Source organism: Cavia porcellus, unplaced genomic scaffold (genome assembly GCF_034190915.1).
Source record: "Cavia porcellus strain 051 isolate PalLab524CR breed Dunkin Hartley unplaced genomic scaffold, mCavPor4.1 scaffold_25, whole genome shotgun sequence".
Classification (NCBI taxonomy): domain Eukaryota; kingdom Metazoa; phylum Chordata; class Mammalia; order Rodentia; family Caviidae; genus Cavia; species Cavia porcellus.
In genome coordinates this window covers 3,422,691-3,442,154 of record NW_026947508.1, presented here as the reverse complement: position 1 = coordinate 3,442,154, position 19,464 = coordinate 3,422,691, and the positions used below count along the sequence as shown (strand labels likewise).

At 61.1% G+C, this 19,464-nt stretch overlaps 1 protein-coding gene across 5 annotated transcripts in view; it reads right to left on the bottom strand.

Moving 5' to 3' along the window:
- The window catches only part of LOC100734165 (espin), a 29,273-nt gene extending 13,058 nt beyond the window's left edge, over positions 1–16,215 (bottom strand). For 2 of the 5 annotated variants that reach the window (XR_010042889.1, XR_010042890.1), the window contains exons 1-7: positions 15,764–16,214; positions 13,140–13,333; positions 4,503–4,689; positions 4,250–4,432; positions 3,854–3,985; positions 1,286–1,478; positions 150–424 (exon numbers count right to left, since the gene is read on the bottom strand). Coding sequence is in view for 1 of the 5 variants with exons in the window: in XM_063235406.1 (XP_063091476.1) it covers positions 150–424; positions 1,286–1,478; positions 3,854–3,985; positions 4,250–4,432; positions 4,503–4,689; positions 13,140–13,333; positions 15,764–16,057 (1,458 nt within the window). In the remaining 4 variants the exon portion in view is untranslated. Of the gene's footprint in view, positions 1–149; positions 425–1,285; positions 1,479–3,853; positions 3,986–4,249; positions 4,433–4,502; positions 4,690–13,139; positions 13,334–15,763 lie in introns of all 5 variants that reach the window. The other 3 variants (XR_010042891.1, XR_010042888.1, XM_063235406.1) reach the window with 3 other exon arrangements.
- Positions 16,216–19,464: the final 3,249 nt, after the last annotated feature.

The window sequence follows — 19,464 nt, the reverse complement described above, 5'->3', positions numbered from 1 at the left end:
AACTACCCACTCAGGGGGCAGCTTTGTCCAACCTCCTACACCCATGGAGCTGCCCAGGCACTCGGAGCCAGGGCCAGGCCACCCACCTGTACCCATCTTCCCCCTCTGGCCAATGGTAACGCTGAGGAAAGGTGGTCAGGGCTCACTACCTCCTTCCTGAGGGTCTTGCTCTCCACATGACGCAGCTTGCTCTTGGTCTGCATGTAGATGTCAGCTGCCTGCAGCCCTGAGGGGGGCTGGGGAGCAGGGTAGCCCGGTGGGGGCGGGGGCAGCGGACTGCCTAGGGGTGGGGGTGGTGGGGGAAAGTTGGGGGGTGGCGGCGGCGGGTGTGTAGGTTTCTCCGTCTTGCTTGGAGGCAGGCCCAGCTCTGGGTTCAGCATGTCCATGTAGCTCTGTATGTCTGTAGCCCTTGCACCCGGAAGCTCTGGGGAGGCAGGTGAGAAGCAGGCTGGGGAGTTTGTAGAGGCTGTCCCCTGAGACCGACTCCCCACAGCCTGCAAAGCACCTGCAGAGGCAGGGCTGTCTCAGCAGTGTTCCCTGGCGCAGCTCACCGTGGCCTCTGGCGATACCGGCTGCTCTCTCCTCTCCAGCCCTGAGTTTATTGTCATAAGGACGGGGTGTGCACGGGCTCGGAGGGAAAGCAGGGGCTGTGGGCTCCAGGCTGTGCTTTGAGGAGAGGCCCAGCTGGCTAGGCAGGGCAGTTCTTCCTGGCAGGTGCTAGGAGTCTGTGTGGCCACACCCAGCCATTGCAAGGCACCCTTCCAGCTCTGTGGGCCCCGCCTGGCAGTGGGAAGCAGCAGTGACAGGTGGGTGTGGCCGGCATGTGTACACACAGGCCTGAGGCTTTGTGCATTTGTGTGCTTGAGCCTGTCACATCTGTGCACAGGGTGCTTTGCACTGATGAATGTGCGCATGTTTATCTGTAGACACAGTGTGTGCGTGTTCCAGGGTTTACACTATGGAAACAGGGTTGTGTGCTGGCATGTAATGTGGGTGTGTATGTGTATCTGCACCAGCCTGTGGGTATCTAAGCATCCTTTCTGCTCACTATGTGTGCACCAATAGGTGTGAGTAGCTGAGAACAATGAACCATGTGCAAGGTGCACATGGATTTCCTGGGGGAAAGCGTACACACGAGGGTACGTATAGGTGGGTGGTGAGCACAGGCACACACCCGTGTCCCCTTCCTGTGTTTAGGGTGCTGGCTGCAGGCAGGGCTGCATGCTGGTCAGTCTGCAGGTAGCTGCAGTCTGCCTCCCCTGCCCTTCCCACTCGGCCCACTCACCATGCTGGCCCTTGAGGCTGGAATGGCTGGAAGAGCAGGAGTCGTAGTTGGAGAGGGTGCTGGTGGGTGAACTGAGGTCAAAGTTCGGCCGCTGGACAGACATGGTGGTATTGGGCGAGGACATGCCCGAATCGGGCTGCTTGGCCTCCAGCTCGGTGGAAGGATCCCTAGATAGCACTCGATGCTCCACGCTCTGGGGGAAGGCAGGGAGGACATGAAGGCAGCTGGACCCACAGACCAGTGCTCACCGAGCCAAGGTCCCGCTGGGGCCACCCTGGACCGAGACCCTGGTGAAGCCACCTCCCTTCCTCGAGTCCCTTTCCCCATGGTGAGAGGGGCCGAGGTTCTCCTCAGGCTAAGATTTGAGGCCGGGCCCTCAGCAGGGCCTGACCACAGGCCCTGACCCCTCCCACTCTGGAAGGAGAAGACCAGCTTGGGGGAAGGGGCCCACGCTGCACCCAGGGAACAAGTGCCATGTACCAGGCTCACCTCAGAAGGAGCCACGCACCTGTGCATGCAGGTGGGGGCTCAGGGCTGCAGCTGGGGTCAACAGGGACAGGAACGCTGGTTCCTGACACTTGGCTGAAACCCTGTCGATTTACCTTACCTTCCTGCCTCACACCAGCCCAGCCCATCTGCTGACGGGCCCTGGGAATAGGGTGTGGCAGGGGTGCTCAGCTGGGGGGCAGCTCCAGCTCAGCCTGCCCAGTCTGTTACCCTCCCTTCCACCCACTGTGCCTGTCTGCTCCTGGAGGGGACAGAGCCAGGGGAGGGGGCCCTGCTTACGTTGCCCATGGTGTCCCTGCTGCCGGCAAGCCCGCCACCTCCGATGCCTCCTGCCCAGAACTACTCCTCCCTGCCCCATGCCCCCTCCCTGCATGAGAAGTGTCACAGGCCCCCTGGGACAAAGACGCACGCCTGGCACCAGGTAACGGCTGACAGCCACGCTCATTGGCCCTGTAATTAGGGACTCCTTGGGAATGTTTGCCTTTTCTGGGCCAGCACCCTTGGTGGCTTGGAGCTGACACTGATGATGCTAGGCCTGCCAGGTGAGGGGATACCAGGTCCTGCCTCCATCCTGTGAGCCACCAAGAGCTCAGGGGACCTAGGGGTGGCATGAGGGTGCTTGCCTGGCACCTTGGCTGGCACTAGTAGGCACCAAGTGGACCCAGCTGTGATCTCAGTGGGCCATGGACAACAGAGGCTGGATCCCAGGCTGTGCAGGCTGGGACAGTGACTTTGGATACCCTTGATCCCACTTGCTAGTGTTGTGACCTTGGCCACTTGAGGGTCTTCGCCTGTAAATGTGAATAATGTATCATCTGCCCCACGCATGGGAAAGGTTATGTCTTTTTGTGGTAGGCTGGCCTCCAACTTGCAGCGATCCTCCTGCCTTAACCTCCTGACAACAGGCACGCACCACCATGCATTGCTCCAAACAAGATTTAAAAAGTGCAGGGCTTGACAGGCAGTAAATGCCGTAGGAGTGCACAACTCAGACCATCGTGAAGATGGACTCAGACAACACCTGACACTGTCAGAATTCAACCACTGGGCTGTTGCTGTGAGCAGCTGCAGCCTGGCAGGCTCTCAGGAAGGCTGGCAGGCCCTGGTGTGCAGGGGCCCACACCTGCAGCCAAACATTGAAGCCAGACTCAGTGGAAGAAACCTGCAGGAAGGCCCTTCGGTGTCTGCTGCTGCTTGTATGCCCCAGGTGACAGGCTGCTCACTACCTGCCAAGCCACCTTCACTCTGGGGGGCCTTTCCAGGGGGAAGTCTGTTCCCCAGTCCATCTCCAGGCTCTGACCCCTGGGCTTGCGTATTCTATGGATCACTGAATGAGGGTTCACCACTGTGTGCCGGCAGACGGCCAGGAGCCATCCCGTGGAAGTCTCTCTCGTGGCCAGCGTGCTTCTGAGGGTGCCTGAGGCCCACCTCCTCTCTCCCTGACTGATGCAGGCAGGCATTTAACCCAATTCAGTCCGTATCCTAAGTGTGGAGACACCCACCCCCCAGCCAGAGTCCCAGTAGGTCTATCCACAGTTGTGCAACCATCGTAAAATAATTTCCAAGAGTCATGCAGGCACCCAGTTATGGATTTACTACCAACACAGAAAGTGAGTACCGGGTAGGGGTCAAGAGAGAGAGGTCCTGGCCAGGCCTGGTGGCTTCACCACCTACTAACTGTGTGACCTGGGGCCTCCTAGAACCTCAATTTACCCATGTGGGAATGGATTTTCTTGTGGCACCTCCCTGGACGGCAGGAGATCTGTGTGGATTAGGGAACTCGGGCCTCTCGACCTCCCAGCCTCATCCCTTATCCAGGTGGCTCTGGTCCTCCCTGGCCTCCTTTCTGAAACCTTCACCCTCTCCTCCCTTGCTGCCTGTTACTCCCTAGTGAGCGGTGATTCTGGGCTGAGTGGCTCCAAATTCCTGAGTCACCTTCCCCCCTGGTGGGTCCAGGGACTTCAAACCCTGAGCCTCAGTCTGTTCCTTGGGGAAGGGTAAGACATTACCCCGGGCAGGGCATGAAAGGAGATGGTGCCTTGGAGCTGTTCCTGGACGTACCAGGTTCTCCACGGTGCGTAGGTAGCGGGTGCAGTGGCTATGGCCGTTGAATTCCGACAGGTCGGCGGCTGTGTACCCGTCACGGTCACGGACGTCCAGCTCCGCACCATTAACTACCAGGATCTGGCAGCACTGTGGGGTTGGCAGGGTGAGATGGGAAGGACGCATCGAGCTGGGCCTGTGTGTGTGCATGTGCTTGTCTATGTGTGCGTGCACGTGTGCGTGTCTGTGTGCCTATATCCGACCCGGGCGGGATGTACTGAGAGCACCCCGCCAGCAGAGGGAGCCCACGCGGCGCCTTGCTGCCTCTCCCGAGCCCCGCCCCTCACGCCTGGGCCCCGCCTCTAGGCTCACGGCCCCGCCCTCGCCCTCCTGGCCCCGCCCCCGTCTCCAGACCTCCAGCTCGCCGTTCTCCGCGGCGTCGTGCAGCGGGGTCCCGCCCCACAGGTCAGCTGAGATCTCGCCGCCGTGCAGCAGAAGCCAGCTAAGCACTTTGGCGTGACCGCGGCTGGCCGCGAAGTGCATGGCTGTGGCGCCGTCTTTGTCCTGCTCCGACAGGCTCACGTCCGTGCAGCTCACCTGGGGGGGAGGGCCGCGCTAGACGCCAGGAGCCTTTTGGGCCCCGCCCTCGGGCCCCGCCCCCACTCACCAGCCACGCGATGACCGAGCTGTGACCCATCTGTGCCGCTGCGTGCAGCGGGGTCATGCCGTCGTGGGCACGCACGTGCGGGTCTGCGCCGCACTCCTGCACCAGGTACTGTATCACCTCCAGGTGGCCCTCTTGGCACGCCAGGTACAGGGGCGTGGCACCGTTCTGGGTTTGGGCATCCACTCCCCTGTGAAGACCAGGGCCACCTGGGCTCCGGGCGGCTGTTGCCTCCAGAGCCTCTTATACTTCTTGAGTCAAGCTGGGGGGCAGGCCCTAAGAGAGTGGTCTGGAGGGGGACCTCGTCACCACCTGTCCCCACTCCCTCTGGACTCTGGCTCTACCTTAAGCTACATCCCCAGCCCTTTTATTTATTAGTTTTGAAAAGATCTTGCCAAACTGCTCAGGCTGGGGCACAATTTGGAGACCCTCCTGCCTCAGCCTCCCAGAATGCCATGATTACAGGTGTGCACAACCACACCTGGCTCCAGTGGCCTTCCTATAAAATGCTGGATTCAGTGCTTCCTGCCCTCAGTAAGCAGACCCACCCTTTACCAATGCCACTGGGACACTGTGACCTGGCCTCGCCTACCTCTGCAGCCACACTTAGTCACCATGCGGCCCTGACTTGCTCTCTGTCCTCTGTGCTCTTGCTCATGTCTCTCTGTCTCTAAGACTCAGGAGGGACCTCTCCTTCATGAGGCCTCCCTGACTTCCTGGCCAGAGCAGGTCTTGCCCCCCTGTCCTGCCCCCTGCCAGGCCAGCTTCATGCTTGGTCTCTAGAGGTGCTCCTAGCCTGGGCCTCTGATTACCAGAGAGTGACAGGGTTACCATAGAAACTCTAGAAAGCCTAGTGACACATTAACTTCCACTAAACGTCAAGTAATGTTTTAGCATCTCTCAAATTCTGCACGGGACGTACTTATACTAAAACAGTACTTACCTGCTGTTCAGTTAATTGAACATCCTGGCTTTTGTCAGTGTCCCTAACCTAGCAGTCACATGGCTAGACCCCCTTATACACACAGCTGCTTGCTTCTCGTGTGCTACGGAACCGACAGGGTTTTTTTGTTTTGTTTGTTCTGTTTTGGTACTGGGGTTAAACAGTGCTATACCCCCAGCCCTTTTTATGTTTTGAGACACAGTTTCCCCAAGCTGCCCAGGCTGGCCTGCAACTTGCAGTCCTCCTGCCTCAGCCTCCTGAGGAGCCAGGATTACAGGCCTGCCCCATGGTCACTATCAGGCCGCCCTACTTTGGGGTGGAGTGCTGAGATTTGAGCTCAGGGCTTTTTGCATCTGGGCAGGTGCTCTGTGGGGTCACACGCCCTGCCCCGCCCCCTTACCCTGCAGCTTTGTGTATGTGTGTGTGTTTTTGAGACAGGCGTCCCTATACAGTTCAGGCTGGCCTTGAACTCACTGTGTAGCCCAGGCTGGTCTCAAACTCATAATGATCCTCCTGCCTCTGCCTCCCGAGTGCTGGGATTACAGGCATGAGCCACCACGCCCGGCATGCAGCTTTTTCTTAAATCACACAGCCAGTCCCATTTTTCAGACGAACAATGAAGACTAGGGCTAGGGGTGGCTATGGGTCTGTAGCTGGTAGATGACATGAGAATCACATCTCTGAGGGACGAGGGCCCGGCCTGAAGGAGGCATGAAGTGACAGGGAGGGGCAGCTGGGACCTAGCCTTCTGTTCTCACAGTCCCTTGCCCTTGCTTCCCCAACCGCCAGGTTTGGGTGTTGCCAGGCACCGCGGAAGCTGGCCTGGGCACCAGGCTGACCGACAGTGGGCCCGAGTGTAGTTACCACAGTAGTCCAGGAGGGGGAGCCACACTCTAACCTTGACCCAGGAGCTGCCCAGCTTTCAAACCTAAATTCAAGATGTGAACTGAGATCCGTTGGGCCAGGGTCTCCCCAGGTGCGCAGCGCTTCATATCCTCACCCCAAATGCCCCCTGCATTTGTCCGTGCGCCCTGTCAGGCACAGGTGCCACCCGCATCCGCCAGGCCACCCCTCCAGCATCTGCTGCTCCTCCCACCCCCCCATCGCTCCAATCTGATGCCCCTCCCTCTCACTGCCTCCGGAAGACCTGGCCCAGCCCCAGCCCTAAGTCTCCGCGCGCTTCCTGCCGCCAGAGTCCCCGCCTCTCCAGGCCCTCCATCCTCCTGGGCCTAGCCAAAGCCTGGGCTGCCCCTCAGCACCCCATCCACCCATGCCAGAGCAGAGCAGGCAGGCAGGCGGGAGGCCCAGCCACACTGGCCCGGGATGGCGTCGCCCCCACACTCGCTCCTGCTGCCGTGTAGAGATAGCTGATGAATATTTCATGGCTGACACTCTGCAGTCTGAATTATTCACCTGGTCACCAAAGCACGGCGGGTGTTGGGGTCCTGGGGATCAGAGACTGCAGGAGGCCATCCCAGGGTCCGAGGGGTTCCCTCTGGGAGGGCAAGGCAGTGCATTAGTAGGGACCAGCTTTGCACTCTGCCCTCTGTACCTGTCTGGCAGCCACCAATCAGCCAGGGACACACAGCAGAGGGAGGAAGAAGTGGACAACGGGGTAGTGGTGTCCACATCTGCTGGTGGCCATTCCCAGCCATGTCCCAGGCCCTCAGGAAAGGTCGCCCTGTCCCCTGCCACCTGGTCTGTTGCATTTCCACCTCTAGCCGTCTGTCCCCTATTTGAGAGTCGGAGCCTCCTGCCTGGGAAGCCCAGGGACATGGGCGGATTTGCCAATGGCTGCACTGAAGAGGGGCCACCCGCCTTGTCCTTCTCTGGTGTGGCCAGAAGGCTCCCTCCCTACCCCCCTGGGGAGGAGGACAAAAAATACAGGAAAGTACAAGGCACAAAGAGAACTGTCCCTGGGGAGATGGGTGAGTGACAGTGGTAATGAAAAAAACGAAAAAGACCAAAAAAAAAAAAAAAAAAAAAAAAAGAATAACCCTGACAGCAGCACTGTTTATGCACCAGGTTCTCCTTCCAAGCACTGCGATCGATGGGCACGGTGCCCACACTCTCTCTTCTCCCCCTGGAAGGGGGTGGCCCAGGTGTCTGTCTGTCTGTCTGCTGCCCATAGCCAAACCACAGGAAGCCTGGCTCTGGGCTGAGTGCCACCCCCAGGTGGTACCCTGGTGCTCCTCCTTGGGAGGTGGGCCCAGGATGCTCTCTTCCCTGTGCCCAACAGGGCCAGCCATGAGGTGCCCACTGCTGGCCTGGGGTGTCCAGTCCCTGCCAGGCACCACTTCTGCCAGGAGCATGCTGCTGTGAGGGACACCCCGGAGCTCCAGCCCATCGCATTCCTGTCCTGACCACTGCGGCAGCTGCAGGAGCAAGCCCCTGCCCCGCCCCAGCCTCCACTCACTATCCCCTCCAGCTTGCTTTCCGGGGGCCCACACAGAATGCTTTACCCTGCCCCGCCTCAGTTTCCCACAGGGTAAGTGGCCCACATGACGGCCTCCATGGTCACCCACAGTCTGGATGCCATTGCTGCGTGTCACCACCCGGGCTGTCCTCTCTTGCTGCCTGGCCACAGCCTCCACAGCCCCTGCTCTTCTGGCCCCTCAGCTCTTTCCCTCAGCAGCCGGGCCTCTCAGCTGCTTTGCTGGGCGCTTGGTGGGCCCAGGGCTGCCTCCTCCTTTCTGAGGGACATTTCTGGGTGAGGGCGTCTTCTCCCAGGGTCTGAGGCCAGCTGTCCACCCAGTGCTGCTTCCCAGCTCTCTCCAGCATGGGCTCTGGTGCTGACCCTGCCCAGCCACAGCAGACCACGTGTCCACCAGAGCACAGGGTGGGCTTCCTCAGCCCTCTGTGTCTCCACACACCTCACGTCAGGAAAGGACTCCACTCGATCCTTTTTAGGACACTGGGGCGTGAACACCTATCTCGTGCCTCGTAGGCCAGGGCTCTACTCCAAGCAGCACCCTAGCCTTCACCTCCATCATGATCCCAAGCTCTGGAGTCTTCAAAGACTCCTGACCTGCGCCCTTAGGGATCCGAGGCTTCCTGGCTGTTATGCTTTATACCTAGATGTCTCCCGGAGCCTCACGTGCACAGCGGCACGGTTTTTGGAAAGTGGTTGGACCTCGGGGTTAGGGGGCGGGCGCTGGTCAGAGGGGGCGGGGCCGGGCTTTGCTCCTCCTTGCCTGTGCGCCTGCTCACCGAGCCAGAAGCGGCTTTCCTTCCGCCAGGCCCTCCGCGGTGGCGATCTGCCTTGGAGCCTGCAGACTATGGGGCGGAACAGCTACAGACTGGGACAAACCTCGACAAGAGAAGCAATGAAACCCTGGCAGTGATCCTAAAAATCGCATGCTTTTTTCCGTCTTCGGGAGAAGAGGATACGGACAAACTGTAAGGATGAAGCAAGTGGCCTGAGGGGACAGCAGGAGCATGCGAGGCCTGGGGTCGGAGTCGCAGAACTGTCCAGGTTCGTGCCAGCTCGCTGTTCAGGCTTGCTGCATCGCGGAACACGTAGTGAGCCTTCCACTCTGGAATCCGACTCAGGTCAAAGAACCAGGTTTCTAGCAGCCCAGCCTGCGCCAGCCACTCCCGCCTCCAAGAGAGGACAGATCTGCCAGTGCCAGGGCTGCTCTGCAGGCCTCCTGCTTATCTTCCAAGAGCCCCAAGGATCCCAATGAAAAGATTTTGCCCTAAAGGAGATGCTGCCGAGGTGGGAGGCTGGGAGGCAGAAGGTCACCTTCCCTGCCCCTAAGCAATTTACCTGTGGTGCGAAATAAATTCCAATGGGCTACCTGTGCATCAGTAATGCCCTTAGGCTCCACCCCAAACCTAAGCTATATGTATGCCCCCACCAAGAGTCCAGCAGAGAGAAAGCCAGACCTCAGTGGTCCAAGGTTCTCTCTCCACATTCTTAAAATAAGGGCCAGAGTCCAGCAGAGAGAAAGCCAGACCTCAGTGGTCCAAGGTTCTCTCTCCACATTCTTAAAATAAGGGCCAATTTACTTTATATTGTTTTATTTTGTCTTTTTCCTTTTTATCAGTACTGGGGATTGAACTCACAACTGCCTGCTTGCAAGGCAGGCGCTTATGCTGCTGAGCTAAACCTCCAGCTCCTATATTCTATTTTCTAACCGCGCTGAAAACTCTTTCACCCAGCACTGAGGAGGCTGAGGTAGGAGGATTGCTGCTAGTTCGAGACCAGCCTGGGCTATGAAGTGAGCTCAAGGCCAACCTGAACTGCATAGTGAGACCCTGACTCAAAAAGACAAACAAACAAACAAACAAACAAACAAAAAACCCAAGTGGGGCTTAGAGCAAGAGAAGCGGTCAGTATTGCTGCACAGAAGGTTTTAGAACACTCGCTCTCAGCTCCTCATAGAGGCCTCGGCCGACCACCCCCCACCTCGCCCCGGGATGAGCTTCCTTAGGCTGCTGCCCCTCCTGAACTGTCGCCATCCCCTAGTCTCAGTCCTTCACTGGATGCACCCAGAGGCTGCCCATGTGCAGAGCAGGCAGAGACCGGAAGGCAGCAGCACCGTCCCCTGGGGCGGTGGGCTGGCAGGAACAGATGACCAGGGAGGGGTGCAGCTGAGCAGGGCGCGAGCACAGCCTGTCTCCTTGTCTGTCCCTGTGAGTGCCCCCAGCTGTCCCCAAGCAAGGGGAACCTGTGGACGCGGCCTGCTGCGGCAAGACAGGTTCAGGCAGGCACCGGGAGGCCAGGAAGGGGATTTTTGTCTAAGGTCACATGCAGTGAGCTGTGAGGGCCACAGGCTCTTCCTTCACTCAGCACAGGACGCAGGCGTCCCGGAGAGTCAGGGGTGGACAGCAGGAAAACACAGAGCACAAGGAACACGAACACGCTGGCCGCTGACGCTGAGGGGTGAGCGAGAGGGTGGGTTACAGTTTGTGCAGCCTGGGTCTGGCTCTGCTGACAAGGCAGAGAAGACCCCAGCAGACTGGGAGGACGGAGGGGCAGCCTGGGCTGCAGGAGAGGCTGGGGAGGAGGGAGGAAGGCGGTAAGAAGGCTGAAGACCTGAAACGGGAGGCAGCCGCAGGGCTATTTCATGATGACCATGATGATGACAATGTTGAGGATGACCGATTTTGTTTTTGTTTGTTTGCTTTTTGAGACGGGGTCTCACTGTGCAGTTCTGGCTGGTCTTGTGCAAACTTTGTAGCCTAGGCTGGTCTCAAACTTGCAATGATCCTCCTGTCTCAGCCTCCCGAGTGCTGGGATTACAGGTGTATGCCAGGCTTCATGTACTTTTTGAGACAGGGTCTTGTTATGTAGTTCAGGCTGGACTCAAGCTCCCTAGGTAACACAGCTGTGATCTTCCTGCCTCAGCCTTCCCTTCCCCAGAATCTCCCCTGGAGTTGGGGACAAGCACAGCCCCTGGGTTCCCCAGCATGTCCCAGCACAAGCGCTGACTGCAGGCCCTGGCTGCCCTGGTGACCTCTGCAAACGCAGGGCGAGGCCTGGGTGGTGATTAAGAATGCCTGAGCCCTGCTGCCTGACAGAGCAGATGCCTAGCTGGAAAGGAGCAGCCCCGCCCCATGGAGCCTCAGCCCCTGGGGCTCCCCAAGGATGATAAGTCTCCATCCCTCTCAGTTGTATGAGCGCCAGGGCCCCAGGGGGAAGAGCCCAGAGCCCCTCCAGTCCCCAACCTGAAGGCCATGCCTTGAGATCAGGGCTGAGTCTGGGGTCCCCCCAGAGGAACTGGGACAGCCCCAGCTAGCTGCCCCTTTGCCCCGCACCTCCCAGCCTAAGGACCCCTTTCTGCAGAGGCCTTGGAGGGAGGGCCTCCCTAAGAGGGGCAGCACCTGGGTCACTATGGTCAGTCCTCTGCTCCTGGGAAGATTCGGCCCAGTGAACCGGGACAGACTGGAAGGAGGGAAGGAGCAGGGTGTCCTACAATGTCCAGCCCAGGCTAACGCCCCCAGACACAGCCTTGGCACCAGCTGGGCCCTCCTGGGGCTGTCCAGACCTCCAGTGGCCCGCACCTGGTCACCGCCATGACCATGGCCGCCCACAGACTCCCTGGGTGGGATCAAGTTTCCCACTGGGAGGTACAGGCATCCTTCCTCCCGCCAGGCCGGCCAGGGGAGAGCTGAGCCCTGGTGAATAATTCAGAGCTTCACAGCGGGCAGGCACAGAGGCTCATGAGAGCACAGCTCAGCCTCTTCCCTGCAGCTCCCAGCCCTGGCAGCTACAGTCTTGGGGAACAGCAGGCCCCACCCCAAGCCGGATGCGAAGCAGCCACACTGGCCCCCACACCAGGCCCGGCCACTCCCTTCTCCCTGAGTGCAGCCTGGCAGCCACACAAAAGCACCTCCTTATCAGCCAGCTCCCAGCTGCCACCCAGGGGGAGAAGCCCCTGCCACTGTCCACCTCCCTGAGGTCATGCTGCTCCTGGGAGCAGGCCACACACCTGCTGAGCCGTCTGGCCTCGGCCTGGGCACAGGGCCCACCCACACCCGGCACCTGGGAGGCCACAGCCCACAGGGACATCAGCTCTGGGGTAAGCAGGGTCCCACGGTGCATCCACTGGGCTCTGCACCCCCAGCCTGGCCCTCAGCATGTCGGGTGCAGTGGGGACACCAGGAGTTCAGGGTGCCCCTCCTGCTTAGGACCTTACGGTCTTTGGCCTGAAGTGAGGGGCTGGGACAGAGCCTCAAAATCCCATCCCGGGGTGAGGTGTACCCCAGGTGGACGTGGCTGCCAGGCCCCACAGGAGGCCCCACAGCTCATTGTCCCTGGGGCTTCTCCTCTACAGTCTGGGACGCAGCCTGACCAGACCTCCTGTTTGTCCTGAGGCACAGAAGTGACATCCGTGTAGCTGCCGGGGTGGGGTCTCCCACCAAGCCCCCATCTAGGAGCTAGAGCGGGCCCCAGCTTGCCCTGGGCAGAGAAAACAGCAGGAGCCAGGCCCGGCGGCTCACAGGGCCCCCACCTGTGCCCCATGGCCTGACCCCCTTTCCTGGCAGCTGCTCTCTCCCCGTCCATCCCACCTTTGTGGCTTTCGGCCCAGACGCCCACCTGGACTCATAAGGATCTCTGGCCGGAGCCCGACCCACTCAGTTCCCTGTTCCACCAGCACCCCACTCCCTCAGAGAGGAGCCGCTCAGGACCCTCCCTTCTCAGACTCCCCTGTTCCCCTGCTCTGCAGGGCGCCCCTTTCTTCCATGCGGACGCCCACTCTGAGAGCCCTCAGCCCAGGAACCCTGCAGGTTTGGGAATTCCATTTCCCAGGGGCAGTGGGAAACGGGAAAGCTGCTCTCCGATGGCCCGGCTGCTGGCTGTGAGGCTGGACTGAGGACACTCTGGAGAGGCAGCTTGCCCTGAGCTCTAACCACTGCCAAAGCCTCCTCACCTGCCTGACTACAGAGCTCTGGCTTGGCCACTGCCCTGAGACCAGCCTGGCATGCCACTGCCCTGAGACCAGCCTGGTGGCACAGCTCTGTAATGCCAGCACTTGGGAGTCTGAGACAGGTGGATCCCGGAGAGTTCTAGGCCAGCTTGAACCACATAGCAAAACCCTGTCTCAAAAACCAGCAGGAAAAAGGCGGTCCCGGCCTGGGAGAATAGCGTAGCGGTATGGTATTTGCTTCGAGTGTGCAGGACTCTGGGTTCCATCCCAGTGCCGCCCCCCCCCCACACACACACTGGTGCACACAAGGCGGGCACTTACTTTGGGTAGTCTCCAACAAGCAGCCTCAGGGAGGGGAAGTCTCCTTTGGCGGCAGCATAGTGGACCGGCAGGGCACCTGTGTCCGTGGCCACGGAGGGGTCTGCATCAGTGTGATGCAAAAGCCAGTTCACCACCTCGGGGTGACCGAAGCGGGCAGCCAGGTGCAGGACTGTGGCACCGGAATTGTCTTTATCCTGTGGGCACAAACTTAGTTAAAGTCCTGGGGCTCGACCTGCCCGTTGCTGCCTAGGGGCCCTGCCAGCCCCCTACAGGTATGGCCACGCCTCAGGCAGCCTGGTTTGGGGCTGATCGGATCCTGGGGGCTTTGAATCTGGCTTGGATCAGCATGAGGGCCCCGTGTCCAGTCTTTGCTGCTTCTTCTCCGGGCTCATCCGAGTGTCACAGGGAACAGAAGCGTCTGCCCTGCTGTGCCTCGGACAGCCCAGCCTGAGGGTGGGAAGGTACCCTCTCTGGACTCCTCTGCCCGCTGACCATGGGAACAGGCTGTATTCTTGCCCTGTGGAGGAGGCTTGTGGGCATGGGTGGGCAAGGCCTGGGGTACCCGGCCACTGTGTTGGCTCCTGGGAAGGGCTGGGTGAGACTCCTGCTGCACCCAGGAATCTGAATTTATCCTCTGCACCCCACCTTGCATCTGCTGGGGAGAGGCTGTGGCCCGCCCCCAGGAGGAGAAGCAGGGAACCCAGAGGGCCAGCCTCTGAGGCAGGTGCATTTGGGAAAGTGGGCACCATTCTGGCACCAAGGTTGCAGGATTGCAGGGAGGTGGGCAGGGTCGGGGGCAGAGTTTGGGGCCACAGTGAGAGGGGGACACAGTCTACTAAGATGAGAAAAGGGAGGCCTCCCTGCTCCTGCTCACTGGACAGGGCACCATGGGGACAGATGTGACCAGGGCAGCAGGGATTGGCAGGGATGCCAAGGAACATGGCTTCAGCCAAAAGGAGGCCTCTAGGGCTCCAGCAAGAGGAGGACATGGGGGTGGGAGGCTGGAGCCACGGGCACAGGTGGGAAGTCATTAACCGGTGTGGGGGTGGGGACAACTGGCTAGCCAGTCCAGTAAGGAGGCCAGGAGGACTGGGCAGGGAACGAAAAGCCCAGGAAGCTGAGGGAGGCCCTGAGCCTCTTTCTGCTTCCCAAGGACAGCCCAGCACAGACGTGCATGACTGTACTCCTAGCACTTGGAGGGCTGAGGCAGGAGAATCACCAAGAGTTCGAGGCCAGCCTGGGCTACATAGTGAGACACTGACTCACAGAAAAAGAAAGGAAGGAAGGAAGGAAGGAAAGAAGGGAGTTGAGGAGGACCAGAGCCTGGTCCAGTCTGTCCCCTGAGCCCAGAGGATGAAGCTGGTCAGAGGTGATCCAAGCCCCTGGGCCTTGGCTCTTGAGAAAGGCCTCCTCCTCCCCTGGCTGTGGGCTTTGGGGTCTGAGGTTCCAAGGGGTCCTGATGGCTCAGGACTTCCGGGTAGTGGTGGCCCTATACGGGCGTCACAGGCCAGTTCCTCAGGCTCCCCGGCTATGTGGACCTTGGGAGCCACACGTGCTGTGCCCTACACCCTAAGCTGCTTATCTCACGGGGCGGGCAGGACCTGGGATCCAGGTCACCCCCCCTCTTCCAGCTCTAGTACCCAGACCTGCTGAAGGGCAGGGGACTTGATAAGCTGGGCACAAGGCCACTTGTTCCTTCCACCTCCGCTGCGGGAGGGAGGGTTCTGTCCAGGGCTGGACACCAGGTTTAGGGAGGAGAGAAGGCAGCCAGCCAGGGCTGGCTAGAGGCGTCGGGGAGTCATGCATCTCAAGAGGAGGCCTGGGCCGTGTGCCCAGCATCCCCAGTAACAGGGTGGCCCAGGAGATAAGGGACGGGCTCCCCAGAAGGACAGGAAGGGAGGCCTGCACTCTGAGGGTAGGCGGCATGGGGAGCTTGGGCCATCTGTAGGGAGTGGCAGGCCAGCTAAGCTGCCTGATTCCTGCGCCTGCATCTTCAGTTGCCACTGTGCCTCTGAACCCCAAAATCAGTCCTGTGCCCTCCGCCCGTCCGACCTCGAGCAGGGTCCTGCTAGTTCCTGAGCTCAGTGTCCCTGAGGGCACTTCTTGTCTCCTGTGCTTCCGGTCACCTGGCTGCCTCCTCACTGGCTGGGACTTCCCTAGGAGGTCCCTCCTGAGTGACCTGTTGGTATCTGGCGGCTGGAAGGCTCAGGCTGGGGTAATAAGTGACTGAGAGCTGGGTGACCTAAAGGTGCTGGTGTTCTGGGGTTCACCTAGGTCCCCTGGCCATAGCCCACACCTGGCTTAGGCCTGTGCAGCACTGCCCAGGCTGGACTGTGATTTTTCCCCACTCTCACTCCACACCTGATATAAGGGCCTTCAATCTGCCCCCACCCCCAGGACTCAGGATGGGGCTCGCTCTTCCCAGGAAATACCAACCCATTGGCTTCTCCCATGCCACCCAGGCGCCCTTCCAGGAGTGTCCAGGGGATGCCAGGCATCTGCCCGCACAATCCAAGGAGCCCACCCTATCCAAAGTCCTGGAGAACATCCCACCCACCACTCCGGAGCTACCAAGTTCTCCCGGGGAGGGAGCCCCAGGACGCCCGAGAGTGGCGTGGACCCACCTGCACTTTGCAGCCGCCCTGCGACAACAGCCACTGCAGGCAGGCGAGGTGGCCGGTGGCAGCGGCGTCGTGGGCCGGTGTGGCCCCGTTGCGCGCGCGGGACGAGGCGGGCATCTCCACGTCCTCCACTAGGAAACGTAGACACTGCAGCTTACCGGCGCGGGCCGCGTGGTGCACGGGCAGCGCGTCCAGCGGGTCGCGTAGCGTGGGCTCCAGCAGGCCAGTGGCGTGCAGGGACCTCAGCGCTTCCAGCTCACCCTGCCGCGCCGCCTGCAGCGCTCGCTCCAGGGCCATGGTGCCGCCCGCGGCGCCGCCCCCGCTGCTCAGCCTCACTGCGTCTCCCGGGGCGCCATGCTGGGAGCCCTCGGAGCCCTGGGCCGTCGGGGCTTTGCTCCTTAGCTCTCCGGAGGCGGAGCGGGTGCAGCCCGGCCCCACTCCCGCGGCCTCGCGCTCCGCTCCGCCTCCTCCGTGCTCTGGGGCGGGGACCCCGCACGCCCCGCTTAAGCCTGGGCCCGCCCAGCCCCGCGCGCCGCCCTCGCGCCCAGCCCCGCCCCGGCCGGACACTCCCCCAGTCCGGCCGCTGAAACCCGGGCCACCAGGGTCCGCTCTCCTAATCTACCCCACGAAAAACCTAAGCAAAGCTGGGCTGGAATTTGAGCGTCGTCCGGGGTCCAGACGACTTGGATCATCTGCCCCGTGGCCACTCGGGGCTGATCTGGGGACGCATGCCAGCAGCAATAATGGCGATTCCAGAGGGGACAAGTGTGGTCAGAACGCGAAATCGGGGGGGCGGGGGGGAGTAGGAAGTGATGTGTCCAGGCTGGAGGGGCAGCTGTGGAAAGGGACTCCGAGGAGGCTCCTGGAGGGGGTTTTGGGTGGAGATAAGGGATATTGTGGGTGTGGAAACTTCGAAGACCATGGCTGCCAACAGGCGCAGGTCCCAACCAGGGCCACTCCAGACCCAAGTGCTGCCCCCTCTGGGCCAGGGAAGAGGGGGAGAGCGAAGGAGTCAGGAGGGACCGCCTGGTGCATCAGCGCTGTGGACCTAGACCTCAAGATTCCAGTCACCCAGGGCCAGTGTCCCAGACTGGGGGACTCGACCACACGCTCGGGGGTGCTAAGCCAGGAGAAAAGAGGGACCTAAAGGCTGGGACCGGCAGAGACATCGAAACCGGAGAGGACACGACGACCCTGCGCAAGGACACGGGACGGCGCCAGGGGCCACACGGGGGCAGTGGCCGAGCCACCCTCCGGCACAGCTAAAAACCGGTCGTGGGAACTGGAGGAGCGGGCCTGCTGGATCCGGGAGAGAGCTGCCGGAAGCGGAGGCCGGGGGCCGGGGAGCATGATGGGCATATCCGCCACCTTGAAACAGCTTGCGTCCTGCGGGTCTCAGCCCCGCCGTCCACACTGGGGCTCTGGAGAGCCCAGCGCCGTCCGGCTGTTTCACCAGATTCTCGGCTAGGCTGGCACCAGGCCGCGCGGCATGCGCTCTAGAGCGCAGCTGCCTCCGTCCAAAACCCCTGGGAGTCTTCCTATCTCCGACACCATTCCCCGACCCACCACCTGGTGGCGCCACGCACAGTGGTCTCGGGAACTCCTAGGCATCCACAAAACCCGAGCCATTGTGCTCTACATGGCCCCGGTCGGTTCCCAACGATTTCCACCTGCCTGGCTGGACCTTACTCCTTTCCCCGCACCTGGGACTCCGGGGGTCTAGGTTCTCCCCGCAGGAGGTTCGCTGTGCCATCAACTCAAGCTGGGACGGGTGCTCTGTTGGGCCTCTCTGACCTCTGGGAGTCTCCCCTGTCTGCCGAATTCCCTTCCCTAGCAGCCCTGAAGAGCCTCGCTAGCACCTCCTGTGTGGAGCCCCTGGAACGCATGGTGGCGAGTCTCCCCTGGGTGTTTAATTCCCACAGCTATTATCCCTATTTTAAAGCAGGGGAAACTGAGGCATGAAAGTTTTTGTTGTTAGACTGGAGATTGCACTCAGGGCCTTTGTCCCAAGCTACATCCCCAGGCCTATTTTATTTTTTATTTTAAGACAGAATTGCCAAGCTGCCCAGGCTGGGTTCGAACTTGCAGTTCTCCCAGAGTCTGGGAATGCAGGTGTACATCACCAGGGTAGTTTCCCCTGATGCTATTGACTGCTTCCAAGTAACCAGCAAACCCCCAGAATCCTCTGGGTGGCGGGAACGGTGGTTTATCACGTCAAAATCTTTACAGCGATGGTGCAGAGGTGAGCAGAAAGACTGCAAATCAGGCATCGCCACGTCTGCAGAGAGAGTTTGCTTCTCTGCTCCCCCACCTGCCTTCTTCAAGCTCTGGTCGGTCGCAGGCCTGGCAGGGAACGTCCCAGGAGGACCTGAACTCCCGTCCAGGGCCCTCCGGTGCTGGCATCAGTTTGTCCCCACGGATGAGAATGTGGAGCAGGAACAGAATTGAGTGACCCAGGTGTGTGACGTGTGTGTGTGTGTGTGTGTAATCTACAGAGTTCTCTTTGATAACCTCGGAGGGCCTAGCCCACGGCCATGTGGCCTCTAGCATGGCAGGAAGAGAGGGGTTCAGGTACCCCCAAGTTCTGCTCAGGCACGTAAGTCGGTCGAGTGGTTTGTTTTCATGATTAGAACTACATAGAGGCGAGGGCCCTGAGCTCGGCCTGCAGCAAGAGCCCGCTGTGGACGCTCTGCGCAAGGTGGACCCGAGGCTGGGGTCGGAAAGGAGGGGTCCTTCCAGCACCCTGGACAGCTCTCGGCCCCGCCCCAAGGTACCTCCTCCCGGCTCATGCTCTGTGGGTCCCGCGGGCGCCCGGCCGCCCGCTGCCCCGCAGTCCGGAGTGTGGTCCGCGGGACTGGCCGTTGCCCGGCCAGCCGGTCGGGGGCGGGGAGCCCGCAGCAGATGGGCGGGAGACGCCTGCCAGTTTGCGGCAGCAACGGCCACGCGTTGCGGAGGCGTGCCGGGGGAGGGGTGGTGCGCAGCTGGGTCGGAGGGGGGCCGATGGGGGCCGATGGGGGGCGGTGGGGACACCCAGGCCCGCCCCGCGCACCGGTCATGTGAGCTCCGACTGCTCCGCAGGTGGAAATTGGAGTCCAAAGCTGTAGAAAACGAACCCCAAGGATCTCTGGGTTGGTTCTTCTTTGGGGCTCAGTTTCACTATCCAAAACTAAGGGCGGGGAGACTAGGTGTCCCGACTTCGGTGGCCTCTCGGAGAGCGCCTCTGGGTGCTTAGAGCCTCAGGGTCAGAGACTCGGGGCATTTCCGAGGAGGAGGGCGAGCCCCAGACGTGACCTCTCCGGGTTTAGTTCCCTGACCTCCGAGCAGCTGGCAGCGCGCGCCGCTCACCGGAGACGCCCGCTCTTGACCTTCGCGGGGTCTCCCTGAGCCTGGGGCCCGGACGGTGTCACTGCAGCCCCTGGGTCCCCTGCCGGCCCTGAGCGGCTTCGGAGACCCGCTGCGTCCCAGGTGCGGAAAGAACGAAGAAGGGCGCGTTGGAGACTAGGGGCGCAGCCCCCCACAACCTTATTCCTTCCCACCGGGTCGGCGTAGCGACGGTGCCAACGGGCCCCACACGTCACGCGCCCCCGCCACAGATGGGACGCGAAGGCGGGAGTGGGATCCCCGGGGACACCGGTCTCCCTCTCCGGCCCCACCCTACGCAGGAACAAAGGCGGGGCGGGGCGGGGCGGCCGAATCCGGCTCCT